The 16,367-nt window shown below is 42.0% G+C and overlaps 1 protein-coding gene across 2 annotated transcripts in view; it reads left to right on the top strand.

Annotated features, from left to right (window-relative positions):
- Positions 1–16,367, top strand: part of LOC112219669 (tyrosine-protein kinase JAK2-like) — a 93,320-nt gene that overhangs the window by 40,971 nt on the left and 35,982 nt on the right. For both annotated transcript variants that reach the window (XM_042302091.1, XM_024381132.2), the window contains exons 4-7: positions 537–654; positions 11,692–11,837; positions 14,748–15,039; positions 15,319–15,438. In XM_042302091.1, the coding sequence (XP_042158025.1) occupies positions 537–654; positions 11,692–11,837; positions 14,748–15,039; positions 15,319–15,438 (676 nt within the window). The remainder of the gene's footprint in view (positions 1–536; positions 655–11,691; positions 11,838–14,747; positions 15,040–15,318; positions 15,439–16,367) is intronic.

Below are 16,367 nucleotides of genomic sequence, written 5' to 3' on the forward strand. Positions count from 1 at the left end.
GCTTTGCTATAGTTTCTCAACGGCACAGCTAGGAGAGCTCAACAACAAAAAAAGCACATAGTTGAATACTCTTCTTTGAGTCATTAAAGTGCATTGCGGATAAAAAAGACATGTACGTCTATGGATGTGTAGCCGATCTGTGTGTGGACCCTAAAACATTTGGTATAAATATTAGTTCAGTTCAGTAGCAGTGGTTATAATTGTTCGTACAGGCAGAAAATGCCTGTATGAAGGACATGTGACTGTTACATGTCAAACTGCTATTTTGGAATGAAAGTCCTTCTCCACATTGAACCACAGCCAGAGGACGTGTCCTGGCAGTTTTCTTGTTTTGCTGTTCTCATTTGTTGCTGATACGGTAAGTACGTATTTGTTGCATAAGAAATATAAGGAAAGCTATTACTGCCACCTATACAGGCTAGTCATCCTTTGCATGGTAGGCTATCCATTGGCTGCTTTTATTTATCGCTCTAACCACTAGTTGCTCTGTTTTCTTGTGCCACCACCCTGTTTCTTTCCCCTCTCTCTCCCTCTAGGTACTACTTCCCTGGCTGGTATAACAACCGAGCCTCCTGTGCCCACCGCTATGGGGTCAACAAGGGGCTGGAGAGCCCCGTCTTAGACGACACCGTCATGTCCTACCTCTTTGCTCAGGTTAGTCTCGACTTTGGCATTATTTTTGCCTGGTTTGTTTTCAGTATGGTAGAGTGAAATTCAAGAGAGCAAGATGTAAATTCATAAAGAGTCTCAGGGTAGGAGTGCTAATCTAGGTTCCGCTTTAAATTAATCGGCTCTTCTACTCAGGGTTGCTGTATAAATATGGGCTCTGACCAGACCACAGGCTATATTTGGGGTAATGGTCTCTATAAGCAAAGCACCTATCAGCAAGGCTTGTAGAGCTTGTGATGTGTAAATCATTGCTTAATCCACCCATTGGGTGGAAGGGTGGTAGGGTACTGAAGAAAGGGGAAGTGATATTGGGAGGCAGGGTGAGAGGCACAGTGGTGGGTTTTTTGTGTGTATGTGTGTGCGCTATCTCACGTTTTAACAATGTTTATGTGAAGATTTGTGAACCAGGGGGCCATTTTGATCTTATCCTTTGGACTTTATCTACGCTTATCCTTTTCACTTTACTATGAGAGAATATGTTGTCATTTAAAGGGGCAATACGCAATTGCCGCATCCCAATTTTGGACTTATAAATAAATTAAATACACTCATTGATTCTTGAAGAATATAACTTAGAGATGCCTCATGAGCTTAGTTAAACTTCCATACATCAGAACCCAAAATATTAGCTTGTTTTACCCAATGTTTGTAAAAATTTCAAATGTAAATAAACACGGTATAGCTTCAAAATATGTTTGAAACTATCATTCTGATTACCTTGGATAGGCAGTCCTTGCATCAATTACTGTCAATTATTGTCTATGAATTTAAGTGGTTACATTTCTCCTGGCCTTTTCTTTTACCAGAACAGAGGTGGGATGTGCTTTATCTTTTCAACTGCGGATTTCCCCTTAAGTCTGTAGTGTGTCGTGTCTTTGGCTATGCCGGATTAAGTGATATGACATGCTATTCTATAAAATCCTTTCTCTGTAATTAATATTACCTGATTGAGCTAATCATGTAAATGTAATTAACTAGAAAATCGGGGCACCACGAAAGAGTGTTTATAGAGCTGTTATCTTCTGAATAAACTCTTAAAGACCTAGTAATATTTATCATCAATAGCAGTCAATATTAATCATCACCTTATTTCAGTCTCATCTGAAAGTTGCAAATTCTTGGTTATCTTCACGAACCCTGGCTAACAAGTTGAATCAGCAATACAAACTTAGGTTTAATTATTTATTTACTAAATACCTAACTAATCACACAGAATTACATATACACAGAATGCAAATTATGTCATACAGAAAACGTCCCTGGTGGACGGAGCCGACATGACGGCTGGTTACACAATGGAAAGGAGGTTGGGTTTGAGTGAAAGAGCGGGAAGACTGAGAAACAAAGGGAGAAGCCATGCTATCGTAAATACAGTATCTTATGCATTCTAAATTACCGCCCATTTGGAAAAGGAAAATGCAATAAATATTTACTCTGATCTGCGCTTCGGTAGGTTGGTCCTAGATGCTGGCCGTGTTAGCCAACGGAGATCTTCCTGTCCTCGGAAGAATGTCAGAGGCGGTAAATTGGATACGTTGTAGTATTGTCGTTGTGTGTTAGGCTGGATATGTCGTCCGTCCTTTCCTAGCCCACGTTTACAGCGGCCGCTGCTAACTCAACGGCTAGCAGGTATCACTTCTGTAGTGAATAAGAGTTCAAAGTTCATACCATTCGCAACCAAAGCTCACGCTGATGTTGGCTTCCATCTGTAGTTATTATCTGAACCATTCTGACATCGGATCGTCATCCTAATGTACCCGGAACAAGAGGTTACATTTTCGTCAAGGCTTTATATAGAGGAGGGAGAAGGGTGTGTTTTCATAGTTTTATAGCCCATGTCTCTTTACAGGGGTGGGTCACTGATTGAGCAGAGCTCTAACTTTTTGAAAACACAATTCTCTCATTTGGAAGCTAAAATTACATTTAATCCTTTCACAAATAGTGTCATATTTAAACATTTAAATTGCACAACAATTACATGTGAATCTGATAATTAGAATATATAGACTTTCCCAGATACAGTTTATGTCGTCCTGTCATCAGTCATATTGTCTCAGATGACAACTGAACTGACATCATATTCATTAAGTACCAATGCATATTTTCAACTGGTTCTATTACCGAAATATGGTTCCTTTCCCCCCATGATGGTCCCAAACTCTCTATGTTTAACAAAGGCTATTCAAGAGTACTCCAGGAGAGGGAGAGAGAGGGAAGGGAGAAAGGTATTTATGGGAGGGTCATAAACCTTACCCACAGGCCAACGTCATGACAAGTGTGCCCAATTTGACTGGAGTGCAGAGCGAGATTCCCAAAGCCTGGAGCATTAGCTTTCTCGCCCTCTCCAATTTTGCTCAAATAGCGCTCCAGTAGGTAGCCCTCACTTCACAAGTTCAGGGCATGCCCAGCATGCATTTGTAGTCGACTGCTATAGCCCTTTGCTTTAGCTACTGTCATGGACTTCGCTAACAAATGTCATGAAGAAACTAGTAAAACACAGTTGCAAAATCAAGGTGACTTACAAAGATGAGGACCAAGAGGGAGTGAAGTGATGTAATGTCCACAACTAAAGAATTATTCTGGAATCTGAAAAGACACCCAAAAGCATGATGGTGTACTTACTACCAATGTTCCCTCTAAGCTGCGCGCGTATGCAGCCATGCACCTCCAGGACTGCCTGCGCAGAAGAAGTGCCATGTCATGCAGAGACGCAAGAGATTGAACTTCACTGAGTTCGCCTCATTAGTTTGCACTATATAGATTAGGGCCGACCCCAATTAGTCGATTGTTTAGTGATTCGACTGTTGGTCGACCGAGATTGTTTTCGTCAAGCAGCAGTGTATATGTATGTATGTATATGTGTGTATACACACACACTACTGCTTGACGAAAACAATCTATATATATATATATATATATATACACACACACACACACACACACACACACACACACACACACACACACACACACACACACACACACACACACACACACACACACACACACACACACAGACACACACACACACACACACACATACACATACACATACACATACACATACACATACACATATACATATACATATACATATACATACACACACATACATACACACATAGCGTTGTAGTCGGAAGTTTACATACACCTTAGCCAAATACATTTAAACTCAGTTTTCCACAATTCCTGACATTTAATCCGAGTAAAAATTCCCTGTCTTGGGTCAGTTAGGATCACCAAGAATGTGAAATGTCAGAATAATAGTAGAAATAATGATTTCTTTCAGCTTTTATTTCTTTCATCACATTCTTAGTGGGTCAGAAGTTTACCTACACTCAATTAGTATTTGGTAGCATTGCCTTAAATTATTTAATCTTGGGTCAAACGTTTAGTGTAGCTTTCCACAAGCTTCCCACAATAAGTTGGGTGAATTTTGGCCCATCCTCCTGACAGCTGGTGTAACTGAGTCAGGTCTGTAGGCCTCCTTGCTCGCACACGCTTTTTCAGTTATGCCCACAAATTTTCTATAGGATTGAGATCAGGGCTTTGTGATGGCCACTCCAATACCTTGACTTTGTTATTCTTAAGCCATTTTGCCACAACTTTGGATGTATGCTTGGGGGTCATTGTCCATTTGGAAGACAATTTGTGACCAAGCTTTAACTTCCTGACTGATGTCTTGATGTTGCTTCAATATATCCACATCATTTTCCTCCCTCATGATGCCATCTATTATGTGAAGCGTGCAAGTCCCTCCTGCAGCAGTGCTTCACGGTTGGTATGGTGTTCTTCAGCTTGCAAGCCTCCCCCTTTTTCCTCCAAACATAATGATTGTCATTATGGCCAAACAGTTCTATTTTTGTTTCATCGGACCAGAGGACATTTCTCCAAAAAGTACAAACTTTGTCCCCATGTGCAGTTGTAAACCGCAGTCTGGCTTTTTTATGACGGTTTTGGAGCAATGTCTTCTTCCTTGCTGAGCGGCCTTTCAGGTTATGTCGATGTAGGACACATTTTACTGTGGCTATAGATACTTTTGTACCTGTTTCCTCCAGCATCTTCACAGGGTCCTTTGCTGTTGTTCTTGGATTGATTTGCACTTTTCGCAGCAATGTACGTTCATCTCTAGGAGACAGAACACGTCTCCTTCCTGAGCGGTATGGTGGCTGCGTGGTACCATGACGTTTATACTTGAGTACTATTGTTTGTACAGATGAACGTGGTACCTTCAGGCGTTTGGAAATTGCTCCCAAGAATGAACCAGACTTGTGGATGGCTACAATTTTTTTCCTGAGGTCTTGGCTGAGTTCTTTTGATTTTCCCATGATGTCAAGAAAAGCCACACTGAGTTTGAAGGTAGACCTTGAAATACATCCACAGGTACACCTCAAATTGACTTAAATAATGTCAATTAGCTATCAGAAGCTTCTAAAGCCATGACATCATTTTCTAGAAAATCACATTGTAGGATTTTTAATGAATTTATTTGCAAATTATGGTGGAAAATAAGTATTTGGTCACCTACAAACAAGCAAGATTTCTGGCTCTCACAGACCTGTAACTACTTCTTTAAGAGGCCTCTTAAAGAAGAAGTCAGGTCTGTGAGAGCCAGAAATATTGCTTGTTTGTAGGTGACCAAATACTTATTTTCCACCATAATTTGCAAATAAATTCATAAAAAATCCTACAATGTGATTTTCTGGATTTTTTTCTCTCATTTTGTCTGTCATAGTTGAAGTGTACCTATGATGAAAATTACAGGCCTCTCGTCTTTTTAAGTGGGAGAACTTGCACAATTGGTGGCTGACTAAATACTTTTTTGCCCCACTGTATCACCAGTAGTACATTTACCGTTATTTCCTATAATGTGTAGGTGATCCTTTCTAACGCAGCTTTTCTGAAAGATATCATGTAGTAGAACTGCATAAGTGCTGCTCTCCACTTTCTGGAGGACAGAGTTTTGAAATCTGTGGAATTAGAGTATGATAGTTAAGGAGATGGAGAACATTCTGCCGTTTTGATTGCAAACATGCAGACAGTCGAGAAGAGATCACACAGAAGGCTGTTGTATAAAACACCTGCCTCTGAATTACATCTTCAAACTAAGAGCAAACATGGCATCTGTGACAGAGGGGGAGAAGCGTCCATCCATGTATAAGGGTAAGATAGTTTAGCTAGCTACATTTTTCAGATATGACATGTTTTTAATTTTGTCAGTCATTTTCTTTTTAAGTCAGTGTACTGTTAGCTAGCTAGCTAACATTAGCTGGCTGGCTCCCTAGCTAACGTTACGTGTTTGATCTGTGTAGTAATATTTGTATCTGTTAGCTTGCTAACATTGAACCTTGTTGGTTAGCTACCTGAAGATTCATACATTATGAGTTTAGATTATGGTTCATTGTTTAGCTAGCTACATGTCTAAACAAAAGACTCCACTATGCATGTAACCATTTCAATAGAATGTTCATGACTACAACAACTGTTGATAGACGTAGCAGGTAAATTTGCTCTGGCTATCTACTCCGATTTCAGAGCACTCTTGTCTGAGTGTGCCAGAGCGCAGAATAACTGACAAATTTACTAACGCTCAACACCCTTTGAATTTGGCCTGTGTCATGCAGTGTGAGGTGCATGGCACCACAATGGGCCTCAGGATCTTGGCACGGTATCTCTAAATTGCCATCGATAAAATGCAGTTGTGTTTGTTGTCCATAGCTTATGCCTGCCCATACCATAACCCCACTACCACCATGGGGCACTCTGTTCAAAACGTTGACATCAGCAAACCGCTCGACCACACAATGCCATGCATGTGGTCTGCGGTTGTGACGCCAGTTGCCAAATTCTCTGAAATTACATTGGAGGTGGCTTATAGTAAAGAAATTAGCTTTACATACTCTGGCAACTGCTCTGGACATTCCTGCAGTCAGCATGCCAATTGCACACTCCCTCAAAACTTGAGACATCAAGTGTGACACAACTGCACATTTTAGAGTGACCTTCTATTTCCCCCAGCACAAGGTACACCTGTGTAATGATCATTCTGTTTTATCAACTTCTGGACATGCCACACCTGTCAGGTGGATGGGTTATCTTGGCAAATGAGAAATACTCACTAACAGGGATGTAAACAATTTTGTACACAGAATTTGAGAGAAATATGCTTTTTGTGCATATGGAAAATTTCTGAGCTCTTATTTCAGCTCATGAAACATGGGATCAACACTTTTCATGTTCCGTTTATATTCTTGTTCAGTGTAATTGGAAGCTCCCTTAACGGCCAGATCCGGGTACATTTGATACTTTTCAGAACTGCAGAATTGAACTAACTGCTCTACCAGGTCAACGGCCTTCAAAGGGAGAGATGGGTACTATACTAAATCACTATACTCAATCAGTAACAAAAAGGTTTTAATTACTGACTACACAAAACACAACTTCTGTTCACAGGGAGGCCACTCTCCCCAATTACTTTCACCTTACTGGAAGGTATTGTTTTAATCTAACCCCCCAGTTTTACTGTATGTACTATCACCAATCTCTGTTGGATATTCACTATTTGCTTCACACTCCTTGTGTATTATTTTGAGATGAATAGGTTTTGTACCCAAATTATAAAATACATCAGCCAGATACCAATGTTCACCAAATTAAAACTTAGTGTTTTTTTGAGCCAGATACCGCACAAAAACAAAAATGTTGAAGGCTAATTTACCCCATTCTGACAAATGTTAAACTATTTCAGAATAAGAATGAATAAAGATTGAGCATGTGAGGAGTGTTTGGTCATGCCAACAGATTATCCAAACACAAAATCGGTTCTACCCCAGCTACAATAAAGAATACGCCCGGTATTGTTACTGGACCTATTGTAAACTGCATGGGTAGTAGTTACATTGGTCTTGACTCCATTGAACGTAATGATTTTTCTCGTCGTAAATGTAGCCATTTTGAGCGACCTCACAGAGGCCAAATATCCCTATGCTCTGGACATTTTCATGAGTTTGCTACTGCTCACTAGTCAGTAAAGAAAGTGAGTCGGCGCAGAGAGCCCAGGCACCACCCTACATTCTCACCCAATGGCTAAGTGTGCGGCATCAGTGTGCTTTTATTCTCCCTACTCTCAAATCCATTACCAGTGCTTGGGATATGGGTAGGAGCGACAACACGCACTGCTGCACCGTGAGCTGAATTTGATTCCGCTCTCAATGCAGCTTGCACTATCTGTTCCCAGCTGGTGTGTTGATCCACCCCGCTGGCCATAGCGTGGTGGACTTAATAGTGGGTTTCAAACCTGTCACAAATTCCTTCTCTAGCATCAAAATTGCCAGCCAGAGCCACATTTTTGTGCCATATGTTTTTTCCATCCTATGGCTCTTTTGGACCCTGAATAGATTTACTGGTTTTGTTCACATCTAGTCTGAACCGAACCTTCCCTGCAGTGGTTAAGAATCCTTCCCCCACTACATGTGAGGTTGTTGGATCACATGCCTCGCGGCTGTAAGACCAAGCAGGGTTTTTGATGAGGTGCTAGGAGTTGTGCCAAAATTGCTCTAGGCAGGAGAGCGCAGACAACGGGATCATAAGCGCCCGCATGGAAACCAAAAATTCAACCCTCTTTTCTAATGAAGCTGACGAATTCCTGACCCTATATAACTTCTTTCATTATGCAATGCATTTCCTCAATATTTGGCAGCTGGTACGAACCGGGCTCACCTCTCTATGGTTTCCAGCCCAGGACTACTATTTTGGATTTGATTTGTATTTTCCAGAGCCTTCGAGGTCATGGTTCTGTTGATTTCAAAATGTTTCTCTAGTCGCCTCATACTACTCGCCTGCACAAGCTGACTCTCTATATCTTTAATATGAGATTTATCGGTTCTACCTTGCTGTTGATAAAACAACGCCATCAAAACGCGTGTATATTGAGTTTGCGAGTTTTAACAAGGCTAATCTGAAAACAAGACTCCCTAAATTTTATCAGCATATCGATTGCGCAACCAGGGGTGGAAAGACCTTGGATCATTGTTACTCTAACTTCCGCGACGCATATAAGGCCCTGCCCCGCCCCCCTTTCGGAAAAGCTGACCACGACTCCATTTTGTTGATCCCTGCCTACAGACAGAAACTAAAACAAGAGGCTCCCACGCTGAGGTCTGTCCAACGCTGGTCTGACCAAGCTGACTCCACACTCCAAGACTGCTTCCATCACGTGGACTGGGAGATGTTTCGTATTGCGTCAGACAACAACATTGACGAATACGCTGATTCGGTGTGCGAGTTCATTAGAACGTGCGTTGAAGATGTCGTTCCCATAGCAACGATTAAAACATTCCCTAACCAGAAACCGTGGATTGATGGCCGCATTCGTGTGAAACTGAAGGCGCGAACCACTGCTTTTAATCAGGGCAAGGTGTCTGGTAACATGACTGAATACAAACAGTGCAGCTATTCCCTCCGCAAGGCTATCAAACAAGCTAAGCGCCAGTACAGAGACAAAGTAGAATCTCAATTCAACGGCTCAGACACAAGAGGCATGTGGCAGGGTCTACAGTCAATCACGGACTACAGGAAGAAACCCAGCCCAGTCACGGACCAGGATGTCTTGCTCCCAGGCAGACTAAATAACTTTTGCCCGCTTTGAGGACAATACAGTGCCACTGACACGGCCTGCAACGAAAACATGCGGTCTCTCCTTCACTGCAGCCGAAGTGAGTAAGACATTTAAACGTGTTAACCCTCGCAAGGCTGCAGGCCCAGACGGCATCCCCAGCCGCGCCCTCAGAGCATGCGCAGACCAGCTGGCCGGTGTGTTTACGGACATATTCAATCAATCCCTATACCAGTCTGCTGTTCCCACATGCTTCAAGAGGGCCACCATTGTTCCTGTTCCCAAGAAAGCTAAGGTAACTGAGCTAAACGACTACCGCCCCGTAGCACTCACATCCATCATCATGAAGTGCTTTGAGAGACTAGTCAAGGACCATATCACCTCCACCCTACCTGACACCCTAGACCCACTCCAATTTGCTTACCGCCCAAATAGGTCCACAGACGATGCAATCTCAACCACACTGCACACTGCCCTAACCCATCTGGACAAGAGGAATACCTATATGAGAATGCTGTTCATCGACTACAGCTCGGCATTCAACACCATAGTACCCTCCAAGCTCGTCATCAAGCTCGAGACCCTGGGTCTCGACCCTGCCCTTACACTGTGTATGACAGTAGTTTTTTTTGGAATTGTTAGTTAGATTACTTGCTCGTTATTACTGCATTGTCGGAACTAGAAGCACAAGCATTTCGCTACACTCGCATTAACATCTGCTAACCATGTGTATGTGACAAATAAAATTTGATTTGATTTGATTTGAATAAAATTTGCTTTAAAACTGTAAAACACTCTTTACCCCCCATGACAAAATGTGTAGAATTGCAGGAAATGAGCTTTAAACATGCTAAATTCTCTCCACCAACAAGAAGGGTGTGAACAGTTGTGTATCATGAACAGAGCTTGTCTCAATAGAAATAGATGTGGCTTGCGGGGAGGGGGTGTTCCCCAATGCTGGAAGCGGGGCCCCGAGTGAAAAAGTTTGGGAACCCCTGATCTAAGCCTCAGACTTCAAATGACATAGTGATCCAGTAGGGGACGCTCAAATGAAAATAGTCATCTAGGCCACAAACCTAAAAAAAAAAGACAATCATCCACGTCAAGACAGTGGGACTAATGAATAAATCCAGGCTTTCGAAGTCCATTTCCCAAAATTCATATTCCGCCCCCCCAAGATGTCAGAATGAGTGGAATGGTTCTAGGAACTTTGCCTACCTCGTTGTTGTGTGCCGTCTCCTGTTCCACTGATTCTGACTCATTAGTCCAACTGTAAATCGTGGTGAATCCTACCGACAACGCCAATTGTTAGGTTCTAAGGTTCTGGGACAAATTCCTGTCGGACTCCAAAGAAAGCTACATTTAATTAAACCACACTGGGTCATACAGCTGCAAAAGACAAGTTACAGAATCTCAGAACATATATTTAACACCTCTGTTTTCCCGGACAAGCCCTCCCCCTCCTGAGTTTAGGAGGTACAATGAATCTCTGGTTAGGCAGGTGGTGTTATCATCCCAGCCCGAGTCCAGAACCTTTGGTACTCTTCCACGCGTCTCCCGGTCTTCTTATCAGTAAGGAGTATACATTCTTGCACCTTACCGCAGTCCATCCTTAATTATCCTCTCATACACAGAGGGCTATTTGAGAAAAAGCAATATATTCATGGATACCATGATGCAAATCATAATGAGTGAATATAATATAACACAGTTAAGCTATAAGACAGTGTCACAGGGCAGGTGTTCGCAATCTATTATCTCTACCATTTGACTCCTGTCTCACAGGGGCATCTATCAAACCCATAACATGTTATTCACTATTGCTAGGATGCTTATATGATTATAAACAAACTAAAACATGCTCAAGTCAATTAGTCACTTTCCGACAGTAGTTTAGGACAAGTTAGGCCCTGGGTTGCTGTAAGGAAAGGGGTGTTGACTCTTTAGTACACATTCTGAGAACTGAGGTACCTGGTTTCCACGTATCTTTGAAAGTTGGGTAATGTTCCTCAAGATGTTCTGTCTGGTTAGTGCATTAGTTATCTAGTCGAGGCCGGTGTCTGTCGTGGTTTTAGTTGATGTTATCCACGGAGAATTTAGAAAGTGAAACTGTACTGGCCAGGGTTTTAATAACCGTGAGGGCCCATGGGGACAGAGAGGCATGACACTGATAGGGCTGTATAACTACAGATTTGACGCTTGAACAACTGCTTTGTGCCTAATCAGATGGTCTGTCTGCCGTTTCTCGTCTCTCATATCATGTTAACATTATCCCTCTCCCCCTTTTTTTTTCTTTCTCTTCTCCCCTTTTTCCCTTTTCTGTTTTCACCTTATGCCACCTGTACCCTGTCTATTTACTTCCTCTGCCACTTCTTCCTTTCTGGCTTGTACCTCCCTCCCTCCCTCAGTGGCGTAGTGACTTTGTGGATGGCTGGGTCAGTATCCCAGTAAACCATGAGGCCCAGGAGGAGTGTCTTGGCATGGCTGTGTTGGATATGATGAGGATGGCTAAGGAGAGCAGCCAGGCTCCTGTGGACATCTTCAACGACACCAGGCGAGTACACTGGAGGAAGATGGAGCATATTGAACCTCAAAGCAAAGAAAAATGTATTAGGAATCGTTTGGTAAACAAAGTGGCGTTCACAACGGTCAAACCAGGTGGATTGCATAGCCTCCGCTGTGGTCACTAAAGATATAGGGATGTTAACCCAACATTTGTATTTGCTTCCTGGCCACCTAATCATCCCTAGCTTCCAATTGGCTTATTCAGTTGCACCCCTCTCCCCTGCATCTCTTCCCCTGAGGTGTTGCTGTAAGAGAGGAATGTACTGGGTGAACACTTCACTGTTAGGGTTAAATATAACTTGTACGTTTTGGCATATGACAAATGGTATAATGACGGCGCTCCCTCTCTTCTAGAGGTCTTCGGATCTACCCAATTACCTGAGATCCGACCAACATTTTGTAGTTAACCCCTTGGATCCCAGGTTGGATCTCGCCCGGTGGCCACATACCTCAGACCTGTGTGAAAATAGGTGAAATACCAACCGGATCCGAAATGATATTTTGAGTTTTGTTCCTAAACAATATAAATGCTAATTTCAAACATTTGCATTTTATTCTCTTAGGCTAGAACCGCCATAGGCCAACGGCCACTGACGTTTGATTTTGTACTGTATATTAAAAGAACCCCCCCCCAAAGAAAACACCATGTCCTGTTCCTCGCCTGACTTTTCCTAAATGTTTGTGTTTTACACTGCTCACTGGTGAGAATTTTGAAATCACAAACAGAAAAGTATATAGAGCCTTTTTACCCATTTAATTTACCCGTAATTGTTTTCTTACACTTATTCCCAATTCATTCCGCCAAGACAGTGTGCTGTAGGACGTTGGTACCTAGCCAGGCGCTAATGCGTCTCTCTCTCACTGAATGAATGACAAATGAATGAATGGGCAATAATTATGCAAGTTACTTCACAATCAAATTTAAATGAGGCCTAACTGAATGATGAGGATGAGGAGGTTGATTTAATTCAGAACAATAGTGGTGTAATTGATGAGTTTGTTATGCCTATTTATCAGTGTTGGCTTATGTTAATAATTTGACCACGCACCTTGCAGGTTGATACATTCTCATTTACGTTTTACTTTGTAAAAATAAGCTGTTATGGTACTGTTTGATTTACTAGGACTCTATTACTAATCAAATGTATTGTACAGGAAATGAAAACATGCTGTGTGTTGCAGTGGGCCTTTAGAGTAACGCAAAACATATCCTTGACTCTATCCAAGTTGATGAGCGGAAAACATACGATGCCAGTCAGCCTACACAGCCGGCCCATCGAAACTACACCTAAACCCAGTCAGCCTGCACAGCCGGCCCATCGAAACTACACCTAAACCCAGTCAGCCTACACAGCCGGCCCATCGAAACTACACCTAAACTATACCAAAACTAATTTCACACGTTATAAGAGTTAGCCTATAGACCAGATTAAATTGACAATAATCTGATGAGTGACAATATTAGGCCTATCGGTACTCAAATTGTACATGAAGAGATGGGCGCATCTTGTAATTGACAGATGCAGGGAAAGGAGCATTGCTTTATCAAATCCTTCTTCGGTCACATGCAGGTAAAACATTTTGATTTCTACGTAGTATCTGAAAGAGCATATTCTGCAGTTTCTGTGACACTTTGTCAAAAAAACTCGAGAGGTGCAGCTATTTTTCCAAATGTCACTTTTTTAGAAGACTTAACTGTGCTGTCCATGCATTCAGCACATGACCCAGCGGAATTATGTTTTTAGATTTTTCTATTAATTTTCAAATGAATTACATATGAAAAGCTGAAATGGATCGCTTTTTTAACCAAATTTATGTCCTAAATAAAAAGCATTATGTTTTGGGCAAATCCAACAACACATCACTGAGTACCACTCTTCATATTTTCAAGCATGATGGTGGCTGCATCATGTTATGGGTATGCTTTTCATCGGTAAGGATTGGGATTTTTTGTTGATGAAAAATAAATGGAGTAGAGCTAGGCGCAGGCAAAATCCTAGAGGAAAACCTGGTTGTCTGCTTTCCAACAGAAATTAGGAGATAAATTAACTGTCCTTTCAGCAGGACAGTAACCTAAAACACAAGGCCAAATATACACTGGAGTTGCTTAGCAAGATTACCTCCTGAGTGGCCTAGTTACCAGTTTTGACTTAAATCTATGGCAAGACTGTCAAGCAATGATCAACAACCAACTTGACAAAGCTTGAAGCATTAAAAAAAATAATAGTGGGCAAATATTGTACAATCCAGGTGTGCAAAGCGCTTAGAGACTTACCCAGAAAGACTCAGCTGTAATCACTGCCAAAGGTGATTCTAACATTGACTCAGGGGTGTGAATATTTATGAAAATGTGAGAGTTCTGTGTTTCATTTTCAAAAGATATGAAAATACTTCTAAAAACATGTTTTCACTTTGTTGTAATGGGGTATTGTGTGTAGATGGGTAAGATAAAAATAAATTAAATCAATTTCGAATTCAGGCTTTAACATAACATAATGTGGAATAAGGAAAGTATGAATATTTTCTGAAGGCACTGGTCATGCAAATCAATTAACATATTAACTCTTAGTGTGTGTGAGATCATCAGTATTGAAACCGTGTTCATGACATCCTTTACAGAACATAATAAACCCATGTCATTAAATATTTCATGAGACACGGTGTCTGTACTCACCCGGGCCTCCTTTTCTCACTCCATCACACCACACCTCCCTCCAATCCAACCCAGCCCATGTATTTAAAATATATATTATTTTCTGTTAGTTGCTAATTTTCACATTTTGAAAAATGTCCTTGAAACGTGATATTGTATCACATAATTAATCTCTTGGCTGCTATTGATACTAGTATTTAATGCACCCAATTGTAACTAAACCAATCCCATTTGCCCCCCCCACAGCTATAAGTCATTCCTGCCCAAGGACATACGTGCCCGTATCCAGGAGTACCACTTTGTGACCCGGAAGAGGATCCGCCATCGCTTCAAGAAGTTCATCCAGCAGTTCTGCCAGTGTAATGCCACCGCTCGCGATCTCAAGCTCAAATACCTGGCAAATCTGGAGATGCTGCAGCCAGCCCTCTACTCCGAGTGCTTCCGGGTCACAGAGCCCTCGGCTGGAGAGGTCACCATCGTCGTCACGGGTAACAATGGAATTCAGTGGTCCCAGGGGAAGGATATGGAGATAGAAAAGGTAGGGAGAAGTAGCATTCTCTTCTCTTTCTCTTCTTGTTTCTTGTCCTCTTATTGTCCTTTCTTTCTATTCTTCTCTTCTTGGAAACGGCATATGCCGTGCTGAAACGACCACAAAATGGCTATGATTAGTTATGTGTTTCAATTGTCTCATGCAATCATTTCATAGTTTCAAAGAGAGTAAGCGGAAGGGCGTTTGAATGTTGTGCATTCAGGATTGCTACTACTGTATGTGACTTCTCTTTCTCGCTCACTATCTCTCTCTACCGGTGTCTCTCAGGGTTTCCAGACGTACTGTGATTTCCCCGAGGTTATAGACATCAGCATTAAGCAGGCCAACAAGGGCGGTGCTATCGAGAGTCGTATCGTCACCATCAACAGACAGGACCATCAGACTCTGGTACGACCACCCTGCTAACCTAACTCATAGAGGGACAAGATGAACATATTGAACACCTTCCTAATATTGAGTTGAAACCCCCCCCTTTTGCCCTCAGAACATCCTCAATTCGTTGGGGCATAGACTCTACAAGGTGTCGAAAGCATTCCACAGGGATGATGGCCCGTGTTGACTCAAATGATTCCCACAGTTGTCATTCTTGATGCACACGGGAAACTGTTGTATGTGGAAAAACCCAGCAGTGTTGCAGTTCTTGACACAAACTGGTGTGCCTGGCACCTACCCTACCCCGTTCAAAGGCACTTTAATCTTTTGTCTTTTCCATTCACCATCTGAATGGCACTAATACACAATCCATGTTTCAGTTAACTCAAGGCTTAAAAATCCTTCTCGAATCTGTCCCCTCCCTTTCATCTACACTGATTTGAAGTGGATTTAACAAGTGACATTAATAATAGATCATAGCTTTCACCTGAATTTATCTGGTCGGTCTATGTCATGGAAAGATTTGTGCACTCAGTTTATAAACTCAGCAAAAAAAGAAATGTCCCTGTTTCAGGACCCTGTCCTTAAAAGATTATTTGTAAAAATCCAAATAACTTCACAGATCTTCATTGTAAAGGGTTTAAACACTGTTTCCCATGCTTGTTATGAACAATTAATGAACATGCACCTGTGGTAATGGTCGTTAAGACACTAACAGCTTATAGACAGTAGGCAATTAAGGTCACAGTTATGAAAACTTAGGACACTAAAGAGAAAGATGCCCAGGGTCCCTGCTCATCTGCGTGAATGTGCCTTAGGCATGCTGCAAGGTGGCATGAGGACTGCAGATGTGGCCAGGGCAATAAAGTGCTATGCCCGTACTGTGAGATGCCTAAGACAGCGCTACAGAGAGACAGGACAGCTGATCGTCCTCGCAGTGGCAG

Source organism: Oncorhynchus tshawytscha, linkage group LG20 (assembly GCF_018296145.1).
Source record: "Oncorhynchus tshawytscha isolate Ot180627B linkage group LG20, Otsh_v2.0, whole genome shotgun sequence".
NCBI lineage: Eukaryota > Metazoa > Chordata > Actinopteri > Salmoniformes > Salmonidae > Oncorhynchus > Oncorhynchus tshawytscha.